Source organism: Camelus ferus, chromosome X (genome assembly GCF_009834535.1).
Source record: "Camelus ferus isolate YT-003-E chromosome X, BCGSAC_Cfer_1.0, whole genome shotgun sequence".
Classification (NCBI taxonomy): domain Eukaryota; kingdom Metazoa; phylum Chordata; class Mammalia; order Artiodactyla; family Camelidae; genus Camelus; species Camelus ferus.
The window spans coordinates 6,663,235-6,675,319 of NC_045732.1; the positions used below are offsets into that span (position 1 = coordinate 6,663,235).

Here is a 12,085-nt window from a genome sequence, read left to right on the forward strand (position 1 = left end):
TTATTTTATGTTTTAATTTATCATTATTTTATATTATATAATATGCTATGTATTATATATATATGTTATAAATATATATTATATATGTTATTATATATTGTGTTTTGTTTTAATTCATTGTTATTATAAAGAACCCTGATAACCTCAGTCATATTGCAGAAGTAGAATAAATAGGAAAGAAGTAATAACAACCTAGTGATTATACATCAACTCTGCCATCATTTGAGGAAGTTGATAATTCAGGTGGGAGAAGTGGTTTGGAAGCATCCTTGAGAGGTTGTTTGTTCAATCTCTCATCTCTGTTCCTAATCCAAACTGTACACATGAATCACAGTCCTATTTTTAGGAGATTCCTTTCATATCCATCTTTGGAAACCTCAGCCACTTCTGTCACTATTAAGTGTCATTGAAAACTTTAAAAACATTATTCTGCTTTAAAGAAACACATATGTCATATATATTTATTTGTATATTTTAGTCAATTATCTGCTTTATGTGCTCACACAAACACAGCCACTCATATATACATATGTATACAAAGATAATTCAGAAACCCTGTGTGTACACGCTCACACACCTGTGGCTTCACACATATATGAATACATGGTTGCATATAAGCATATTGTTTATGCATATGTTGCATGTGGCTTGCAATAACAGTGTTTTTCTAACACTATATTAAGTGTTTTAATTTTTTGAAGGGCTTTAGAAAACAGAGGCCAAATAATTCCAGATGTAAGAGACAATGTTACAGTAAGTAACTGCCCTAAAAGGAGAGAGAAGAGGGACAAAAGACCATTATTTTGGTTAATTTCTTGGTTACTGGTAATAGTTTTGCCCTTTATATGAAAGACTCTAGAGCTGGAAAAATTTGTAATGATTTCCCATTTCAACACCTTTCATGTTATCAATGGGGCCCAAAGAAGAAAAAGTACTTGTCCAAGGTCATACAATAAGTTAGTGATAAGATTGAACAGAGATTCAATTCTTGTTTCAGGCCCGTGCTCTCTCTGTTATCTGGGACTTGAACATTTTTGATCAGCAAACTTTCATCTATACCCTCAACACCTAGTACAGTGCCTGACCCATAATAGATGCTCAGTAAATGTTACATTAATATGCAGTGTAATTGATTGTACTGGACTTTCCTCCCTCATTCACAGGGTAATCTACTTTCAGAAGTAGAATCTAGAACCCCCCTGGGAACCCTGTTCCATTGACCATGCAACATTTCCCTGGCAAACGAGTCCAGGAGCTATTACTTTCCTGTGCAAGGACAGATTCCTCAAAGAAGTCAAATATTGCTCCTAACTTGACTTTATTTCAGTAATCTATATGACAAACTACAAGCATACCTTGTTTTATTGTACATTGCTTCATTACACTTCACAGATACTGCATTTTTTATGAAGTGAAAGTTTGTGGCAACCCTGTGCTGTCAGGTGATGTTTAGCAATTTCTAGCAATAAAGTATTTATCTGTTTATTTATTGAGGTATAGTCAATTTACAGTGTTATATAAGTTTCAGGTGTAAAATATAGTGATTCAAAATTTTTATAGCTTATACTCCAAGTTATTATAAAATATTGGCTATATTCCCTGTGCTGTACAGTTTATCCTTGTAGCTTATTTCTTTCATATGTAGTAGTTTGTACCTCTTACTCCACCTACCCATATCTTGTCCTTCCCCATTTCTCTTCCCCACTAGTAAGTACTAGTTTGTTCACTATATCTGTGAGTCTGTTTCTGTTTTGTTATATTCATTCATTTTATTTTTTTTAGATTCCACATATAAGTGATATCATACAGTATTTGTCTTTCTCTGTCTGACTTATTTCAATAAGCATAATATCCTCCGGGTTCATCCATGTTGTTGCAAATAGCAATATTTCATTTATTTTTGTGGCTGAGTAGTATTCCATTGTGTGTCTATGAACTGTTTATATATTTTGGATATCATCCCCTTATCAGTCATATGATTTGTAAATATTTTCTCTCATTCAGTAGGTCACATTTCCATTTTGTCAATGGTTTCCTTTGTTGTACAAAAGATTTTAAGTTTAATAGGTTCCATGTGTTTATTTTTGCTTTTGTTTCTTTTGTCCTAGGAGACAGATCCAAAAAATATATTGGTAAAATTTACATCAAAGAATGTTATGCTTGTGTTTTCTTCTAGGAGTTTTATGGTTTCTGGTTTTACATTTAGGTCTTTAATCGATTTTTGGTTTATTTTTCTATATAGTATGAGAAAATTTTCTAATTTCATTTTTTACATGTAACTCTCCAGTTTTGTTAGCACCACTTATTGAAGAGACTGTCTTTTCTCCATTGTATATTCTTGCCTCCTTTGTTGAAGATTAATTGATTATAAGTAAATGGGTTTATTACTAGATTCCCTATTTTGTTCCAGTGATCAATGTGTCTATTTTGTGACAGTAGCAGACTGTTTTGATTACTGTAACTTTGTAGTATAGTCTAGAGTCAAGGAGCATGATACATCCAGTTCTATTCTTCTTTCTCAATTTTGCTTTGGCTGTCTGGGGTCTTTTTTGTTTTCATATGAATTTTAGAATTACTTGTTCTTGTTATGTGAAAAATACCATTGGTATTTTGATAGGGATTGCATTGAATATGTATTGTTTGGGGTAATATGGTATTTTAACAATATTAACTCTTCCAGTTCATGAATGTGGTATATCTTTCCATGTGTGTGTGTCATCTTCAGTTCCTTCATCATTTTCTTACAGTTTTCTGAATACAGTCTTTTACCTCGTTAGGTAGGTTTATTCTTAGGTATTTTATTCTTTTTGATGTGATGGTAAACGAGATTGTTTTATTAAATTCTTTTTCTAATAGTTCATTTTTAACTGTATAGAAATGCAACAGACTTCTATATATGTTAATTTTGTATCCTGTAACTTTACAGAATTCATTGATGAGCACTAGTAGTATTTTGTTTGCATCTTTAGGTTTTTCTGTGTATAATATCATGTCATCTGCAAACAGTGACAGTTTCACTTTTTCCTTTGCAGTTTAGATTCCTTTTATTTCTTTTTCTTGTCTGATTGTTGTGGCTAGGACTTCCAACACTATGCTAAATAAATGTAGTTTGAGTGGGCATCCTTGTCTTGTTCCTGATCTTAGAGGGAATGCTTGAAAGCATTAAAAAAAAAAAAAAGCTGAAGGTTCTCACCTTTGAGTATGTTGTTAGCTGCAAATTTATCATATATCACCTTAATTATGTTTTGGTATTTTCCGTTGAAACCCACTTTTTAAGAGTTTTTAATCTTAAATTAGTGTTTAATTTTGTCAGAAGTTTTTTTTTTCCTGAATTTTTTGAGATGAAATGTGATTTTTATTGTTCCATCTTTCACTGTGGTGTCACATTCATTGATTTGCAGATGTTGAACCATCTTTGTATCCCTGGAATAAATCCCACTTGATCAGTGTATGACCTTTTTAATGTATTTTTGAATTCAGTTTGATAATGTTTTGTTGAGTATTTCTGCATCTATGTTCATCAGTGATATTGGCCTGTAACTTTATCTTTTTTGTGACATCTTTGTCTGATTTTGGTATCAGGGTGATGCTGGCCTTGTAGAAAGAGTTCAGATCCATTCCTTCTCTGCAACTTTTTCAAATAGTTTGAGAAGGATAGACATTAAGTATTTTTATTTTTAAATGAAGTTATATACATTGTTTCCTTAGACATAATATTATTGGCCACTTAAGAGACCTCAGTATAGTGTAAGCATAACCTTTATATGCACTGGGAAACAAAAAATTCATGTGACTCCTTTTACTGAAATACTCACTTTATTGTGGTGGTCTGGAACTAAAGTCACACTATCTCTGAGATATGCCTGTAGTCCTTAGGATTGCAGCAGCACTGATACTGTAGGGGTGTCCCACTTCTGGAATACTCACAGCAGTGGAAATAAATCCACTGGAATTGGATATAAGTCCTGCCTTATAGGAGTTGACACCTAAAGGCTGTATGGCAATCATAGTACCATCCTTTCTGTGTACATATTACAGTCCTCAGTTTGCAGCACAAACAAGCTGTAAACAAATTGTGTGTTCTATTTATACAAATAAAATCCTGTGGTATGCTAGAATGAATATAGGCCTAGAGGCCTTAGTTTTTTATCTGTTGAGTGAAAATGATGATAGTATGTACCTCAAAGTGCTGCTGAAGTGATTCATTTAAATAGTGTATATAAATCCCCTAACACAGGCCTTGTTCATAATAAGTGCCTATTAAATGGCAGATTTTGTCCTTTAGTGGCCTCCAATTCATTGTTCTTCATGCAAGTCATCTCCCCAGAACTCATCCTTGGAATGAAAGTGTTATACTGGGGCTATTTTTAACAGTTTCTTCAAGCCCAGAATTCAGAAGTCCTTTGACAAAGGGAAGAGGAGGAAAGGAGGCAGGATAGAAGGGAGGAAGGGAAAAAGGGAGGGATAGAGAGAGGGAGTGAAGAAGGAGGGAAGGAAAAGGAAAATTTTGCTAACCTGGTTACACGGAATCTCCTACATAAATAACCTACTATATGTGTTTTCTGTGACTGATATGTACATCTTCTGCTACTAAAGGAAGTAAACTGAGCTGTAGCTAAATTTATGGGGTTTTTCCCCTGATATCAAATAACAATTGTTCTTCAATTTTTATTCCTTTTCCCTACCACAAACTTTCTTCCTCTGCCAAAAGAATCCTCCCTAAAATCCTGGTCTGTCCCATAAAGCATAGCAATAAATGAGAGAAAAAATACCCAGGACTTGGAGAAAGAAAGGGGTAGAATGAGAGGATGCAGGGGCTCAGGCTCAGGGCAGGGCCATTAGCATAAGTTATGTACTTTTCAGAGCAGCAGGGTATATATCACTGTCTCTTTCTGCTGGTGACTCTACATGCCTCTGAATCTGTCTGTTCCATTTGTGTATTCATTCAGTAAATGTTTACTGAAGGCCTACTGTGTGCTGGGCTGTGCTAGGAGCAAGGGGGCAAAGTATTGACTAATACATGCGTTTTTGAGTAGACTTCCTCCACAATCATGAGGACCTCTGAGTCTGAGTGTGGTGTGTTTGCATGTGTATGTTTCTGTGTATCTGTCTCAACTTAAGGTGTGCATGACAGTGATTGTTTTTCTTCTGTGAGCTTCAAAGGACTTATTTTCATTTGCTGTGACTCACTTCACAATGAGTGGGCTTTATCTCTGATTTTTATAACCTGCAGGATTGGGGGTATGATTGCTAAAATTTTAAAAAACAATTAAAAATTGTGTGGAGTTCTCCCTTATAGAAGGTTTACCTGTACTCATATTATGAAAAGTAAGCATCTTATTAGCTTGAGTATGATCTTATGCATGATTACAAAGGTCAAGAGGGGAAACATTGCCTGAGCTCAAGTGTCTGTTATGCCATACTAAAGAAGTGACAATTTTTGCCAATGATCATTTTCTAATGGCCATTCTTGGCTTTTAGTAAAGGTAGAGCATCTTATTTAAAAAAACAGTGAATAATCATATTAAAGGAGGTCTCAGCATGATATGAATTGTTCATCCCTATGAAAAACACCTATGAAAAACAAACAATATAGCATTGAATTAAACCACCTTTGTTTAATAGATTCCTTGTGATCAAATTGTTTGAGCCATTATTTGTCCACTTCTCTCATCTGGTAGGATATATCTTAATGCCTTTTCTGCCTAGAAATACTTTCCAGTGAGACTCTGGAAACACATTAACAAGGCTGTCTACTCTTATATTTGTTCTACCAGGAAAACAGAAGTACCTGTGTGCCAGCAGAAATGATTGCACCATCGATAAATTCCGAAGGAAAAATTGTCCATCTTGTCGCCTCCGGAAATGCTATGAAGCAGGGATGACTCTGGGAGGTATGATACTTTTCTCCTTCTTTCTTCTTCTCCCTTTCCCTCTCTCATTCTTTCTTTAAACCAAATTTTCCTCTTTGATGCTTCTAAGGAGGCCTACTATGCTCTAGATACAGGATGACCCCTTCATATCCAATGTGGCCATCAGCCAGCTGGTGATTTCTTTGTCCTTAACCATTCCACACTGCATTGTGGGGCTCAAAATAGGAGAAGGAGGTGTGAAACAGGGATCAGGACCCATCAGAGAGTGAGTGAGTGTGGACTTGGCTATGAAGAGTTCCCCAGGGGACATAATAGTATTCACCTTATATTGTTAAATGATGTCTAGAATGAGGGAACTAAGGAATCCAGAACAGTCACAGGTGCAGGATGACCCAGGCACAGGCTGGCCCTGAACACCCAGGAATATCCCTCAGTTAGCTATCTGCTATACTGTAGGGCTGGCCACCTGGAATGAAAAGCTGATTTTCTTTGGAGCCTATGACTAGGCTGCCAAGCAGAGCCAATTTCCTATCCCATATCTCCAGGGATGAGCAGGCCTTTTAATCATGTCCTTTTCTTTTTAAATCTATTGACCATTTCCAAAAGCATTTAGTTCAGTAACAGAGTAGATTGACAAAATGAAAATACAGCTCTTTTATGGGCGATCTCCCATCATAATGCTCTCTGTCCTCTAGTCTGGGTCTACCATGAGTGTTGTCACCATTACAGAAAAGGTTTGGCTGACACTTACATTTTCCCCCTTCAAATTCCTCATTTCTTCATGTTTACATCTACTCAGTGCCAGAGTCCTCCCTACTGCCTGATGCTTCCAAAAAGATTCACTTTTCATGAGAAAAGCAAGCTCATTAATCTACTTTGATTTGGAAATGGAACTTGAAGAAAGGCAAGCTGTTTCTGAATGCCTGAAACTGTAGCCTCGTACCTGATTACTTATTATCATCCTGGAAAACCCAAGTGCCTAGAATCCTGCCCTCTCCCATCCCCCTCTCAAGGCTAATTTAGAACACTTGTTATCTTTGTCTTTCTGCAAGGTACTCAATACCTTGTCTGCCTATATGCATATTTACAGAAATCAGTTTGTTTTCTAACCACGTTTGGGTCTCCATGTGAATAACTGTATCCTCCCCTCCTCACAGGCCAGTGATAGTCTTTAAACAGACCAAAGTACAAGTGAATTGACCTAGGCTTAATTTGAGACAGTTTTAAAAGAAGTATCTCAAGTAGTATCCAGTACTACTAGATATCATAGGCACTGTGAGTGGTTTTCCAGGCAGCCACTTCAAATTAAATTCAAATGTCTCAGAAAAAACAACTTTGTTATTTGCTTGGCTTACTCCAGAGGAATTCTACAATTATGGTCTACAGTGCTGAGGAAGAAACAGGACTAGGAGTGAAGTGGGAGTGCAGAAGGAAAGCCAGGAAAGGTGGCAAAGTCATTGACAAGATGAAGTTTTCTCCATATGAATGTTGTCACAACATTCATGGGGGTGGGGAGGGATCATCCCATGGTGAGGGTTCTGATACACTCAACTCTCAATTATTTAGCCCTCTGTGAATTGTGTATAAGAGATGGGGGCTCCCAAGTAGAGAACCTCTTGGCTTTCCATCTGCTGATAATGAACTGCAAGCACACTTTGACACAGATAAATTTTAATGGTAACAAAAGTCCTTGTAATATTTGGGTCCAAATCCTAAAGTTAGTTTCATGTATCTGGCTTTACTTGGCATACCTTGTAATATGTAATAGCTCCAACAGGCAGAACATCACCAGAAATCACTCTTTATCATCTCAAACCAAAAGTACCATCAAGATCCTGTCTGGAAGGCGATTAAAAGGAATCATATGTTCAAGTAACATGTTGGTAGAAACCCAAGTGTTTACTCTCTTAGACATCATTACTTGAAAAATAAACCTTTCCATTTTGTTAAATGCATCTCCACATTCCCTGCTTACCTGCTGCAAACCCTTCCCAAGTTTACTGTTAACTTACATATTCAGTGTCCACTAACTATTCCTTTACTCAAACAAACAATGCAAAAAAGAAAACAAGCATTGATAGAGTGAATATATTATTGATGTGCTTCTGAATACATTAGTAATAGAATTCCTTTTTCATAAGATCTGAGTTTAGTATAAACATTCTGATCACTGTGAAAGAGAAGTAATATAATTTTGTTTTATTTCTCCTATCACTCAGTTCAAGCTTGTATAATATATTCCAAAATGGCAACTAGAAATCTGGCCTTGGGCAAGTCCTTTCTCCCCTCTGAGGCAGTTTTACCATGACAAAAATGTGGTAGTAGGCTTCACCAAAGACTTTTTTGGCACTACGATTTTGTGATTCTATATCTAAGGTCACAGAGAAAGGATTGTAGATGTATCAGTCCTTTTTTGGATTGTCTATCCACTGTTCTAGAAGCATAGATAGTCTAAACTTGAGTGCTTTGACTTGCAGAGTAGTTTTTGCTACCTCAGGTCACACCTAAATAAGATATATCATGTGTCTAAAAGCAGACTGTATGGATAGATTATTGACAGAGTGGAGGGCTGTCTTTGTATCTTAGAGAAGCTGGCACTCTGCAGCTGATGATTGCTTGGTCTTGATGCCTCAAGATCTCTAATCTGGCTTTCTCTCCAGTGTTCCATCTACTGTTTGGTGATGGAATCTCCTCAACTCAAAGATACTTAAAACACATACCCTTTTCCTTTCTGCTTCTAGGCCTATCTTCCTGTTGATTCCTCTTTTCTTAGCAGCTCTTGGTGCTTCTGAAAGGATTCTGGAGGTGGTTGTATTCTCAGAGTGCTTCCCTGAAAGACTACTTCCAGGCTCTCAACTGCCATTCTACAATAAGGATAAGCCTTTCTTTGAGCATGGTTCATTTCTGGCTGCTTTTGCAAAACCACGTATTGCTAATTGCTTCAATCATCTAACTTCTTTGCCTACTTTTCATTAAAGTTATAAATATAACTGTCCAGAGAAGCACCTTCTCTCGGGTGAATTAACTGCTACTTTTTCACAGCCCATAATTAGAATTAATATACAACCAGTCTCACTTTGCTCTGCACCTCCGAAGGATATACTCCTAGTTTCCAAGATGGAATGAGAAAGAAAGAATTACCTTACCTTATTATCTTCTTCCCTGACCCTTCCTTCCTTCTCATTTTCTCTCCTATTCCTGCCTGATCATTATTTCTTTTTGTGTTATGTAACTCTTTGTGTTCTCAGCTTTTAATAAATGGCATTTGTCTTGGCTTACACCCTCCTTTCCTGAACCATGGAAGATGGTAGGCCTTTCAGGAATTTCAGGTAGCAGCCAAACCCCAGAAGAGGAGAAGAAACATGGAGCCCCAGAGCATATGAGAACCTGAACTTTGCAGCATTTTTTCAGGGGTTACTCTAGCATAGTTGAGAAGTCTCTTTCCTACTAGGAGACTGAACTCCACATCTGAGGCTCAAAACTATTAACAGAGATGCAGGTTTTAATTTTTTTTTAAAGAGATACAGGTTTTAACTACCTCCATGATTCTCTAGTTTAGAGGATGGCTCAGGGAGCCCTGGCCATGAGCTGATATTGCCATGGACACTATGAACATCTTTGTTGTTTCCAGTGTTGAAGGCAGCCTTGATGCCATCTCTTTCATCATTCTCCATGCTCAAGAGCAGCCCAGCATTGCTACTTCTGCATCACATGCCCTGGATGCGAAAGAGTGATTCCAATGCTGACACATCATTCATGGCATGGTTCTTCAGGATACAAGTTTCACAACATTTATTCATGCATCTATCTATCCATTCGTCCTTCCAGCAAGCCAATTAGCTAACCCTTTCATCTTTCCACCCATTCGCTCATCTATTTATCCATTTAGCAAATATTCATTGAGTGCCAACTATGTGCCAGACACCGTGGTAGGCATTTAGGGAGAACATATATGGGTAAAATATAATCTTTTTCCTCAAAAAGTTAAACAGGGGGAGAAATACAGTGATAATTAATACACCTTAACCTTAAAGGATAAATAGGGAATGACTGGGAAGAAGTTGAGTTGAAAGGACATTCAAGGTGAAGGGCACATTTTGAATAAAGGCACAGAGACTTCAAAAAAAAAAAGCATTGAGGTTTTGAGGAATAGCAAGTAGTTTAATATGGCCATATCTGGGGAAATGGAGAAGGCAAGCTGAAAAGAAACCACATTGAAAATGTACTTGGTTATTATGCTAAAAGCCATTTGAAGAGCTATGGCACAATATAAACATGTTCACATATCATTTGAGATTTTTTTCACATGTTTGTTTTTTTTAATAGAATTAGTGGCAGCATGAATGTTGTATAGTTGGTGGCTTGAATTTTATAAAAGAGATAGTAGACCAGGTAGAAAGAGAGAGAAATTTCTAACATCAAATTTTGTTAAGCATCTCGGATTACAACCTTGGTTCCTGGAGTTAGTTGCCTCTGTTTGGGTTGATACCTGCAAATACTGACCATGTGCATGGTCTTTCCTTTATACAAGTCTGTTGCCTTGATCTAGGCCAGTGTTTCTTAGTGTGGGTTCTGAGAAAAATAGTTTTGTGACATGGGTCCATGAAAAAATGATTTTTATGGTCAAATAAGTTAGGCAGACCTGCAAATTATGGACTTGCTCAGGAAGATTTACAGTGCATGTTAGCATATCACAGACCTTGGCAAGTATTGCAGTGAAGTAACCTGAGGAGCTTGGTAACTCAGGATTCCCAAATTTAATTCAAACAAACAAACCTTTTTTCATATAGTATCTGTTCATATCCTACAAAACCACTGTTTTCTGGAATATGCTTTGGAAAACTTCGTTATAAATAAATACTCAGTCTAACAGGCAGACAGTACCCCTAGCCCAGGTCATCCATTTTATAGATGTGTCTATCTACATGTGTATTGCTTACCAGGAGAATCAGTCAGGAATGACTTCATGACCAAGAGCAGACCATCCTCACCACATCTCAAGAGTATGCCCCAGAGGCTACTAAAACCACTAAAGTAAACCATGTTGCGTCTATAGTATTATTGTCATACACACAGGATAGGACATAATCCAAGCCAAAGCAGGGTTATTACCTAAGTTATCTAATGGCCATAGGTATATATTCCTGACCCAAGGAGCATACTAAATATATTATTTCTAAGAAATACTATGAATTCTAGCATCATGCAGGGTGATCACTAAATATTTTGGATATGTAGACATTGTGCTCAAAAGTTTAACAGTCCTTCTGTGCACTCTGTGACCAGGATTCCCACATCCACCCAGAACCTCATTATGGTCCTACCACATACTTTCATTGCCCAAGTAAGTATCCCATTGCCCATGTAACGATTGAAACCCTCTAAACCCTGTTCAACAGACAGCAGAGTATCATACAGAATCAACAACGTAGAACTCAGTTAATGGGCTTTACTCTCTTCTACTTTGACTCTATAAATTAGAGCCCTAAAAGTCTCCAGGTTGGAGGTGCAAGCAGTAAATCTCAGTTCTGAGAAGTGCTGCTCCCCACACAAATTTCTCAAATACCTGAGTGCTCCTACAGACCTGCATTAGTGAAGCATGCACAGAAGAACAGAAATGCCCTATAAATTTTGACCTCAACATGGATAACATGTGGTTCACTATGACAATTTCTGGGATTTTTTGTTTGTTTTTGTTTTTATTTTAAGAGGCCCTGTGTATAGTGGAAGTAGCATGATGGACTAGGATACAGACAGGCCTTGTTTCTAGTCCTGGCTCTGCCACTTAAAATCTTGATGACCTGGGGTAAATCATTAGATCTCTCTGAGCCTCAGTTTCCCCAGCTACACTATAAGAATAATAAAATCTTACATACAAAATCGCTGTAAGTTTTTATAAAGAAACTGGTACATAATAGGCACACAATAAATATCACTTTAATGTGGTGTCTGGGAGCCTGTTCTCTCTGCTATTACAGTATGGCTTCTGGTACTGGTTCCTTGATTGTCTGGTCTCTGAACTTCCCTTGAATCAACCCTCGTCATCTGTCCTCCGAAGCCAGTATCACCATCTTCCAATTGGTTACATACGTATTAGGTGACTCATTGGAGGGAAAAAGATAGACTTCTCTCTAATTGTAGTTCTCAAGTGAACTTGTATATAGAGACACCAGAGACTATCTCTTTTTTTTTTAACATTTTTTATTGAGTTA

At 37.0% G+C, this 12,085-nt stretch overlaps 1 protein-coding gene across 1 annotated transcript in view; it reads left to right on the forward strand.

Annotated features, from left to right (window-relative positions):
• AR (androgen receptor) overlaps positions 1-12,085 on the forward strand; it is a 194,538-nt gene that overhangs the window by 151,639 nt on the left and 30,814 nt on the right. Inside the window, exon 3 of the mRNA XM_032474381.1 lies at positions 5,778-5,894. Within this exon, the coding sequence (XP_032330272.1) occupies positions 5,778-5,894 (117 nt within the window). The remainder of the gene's footprint in view (positions 1-5,777; positions 5,895-12,085) is intronic.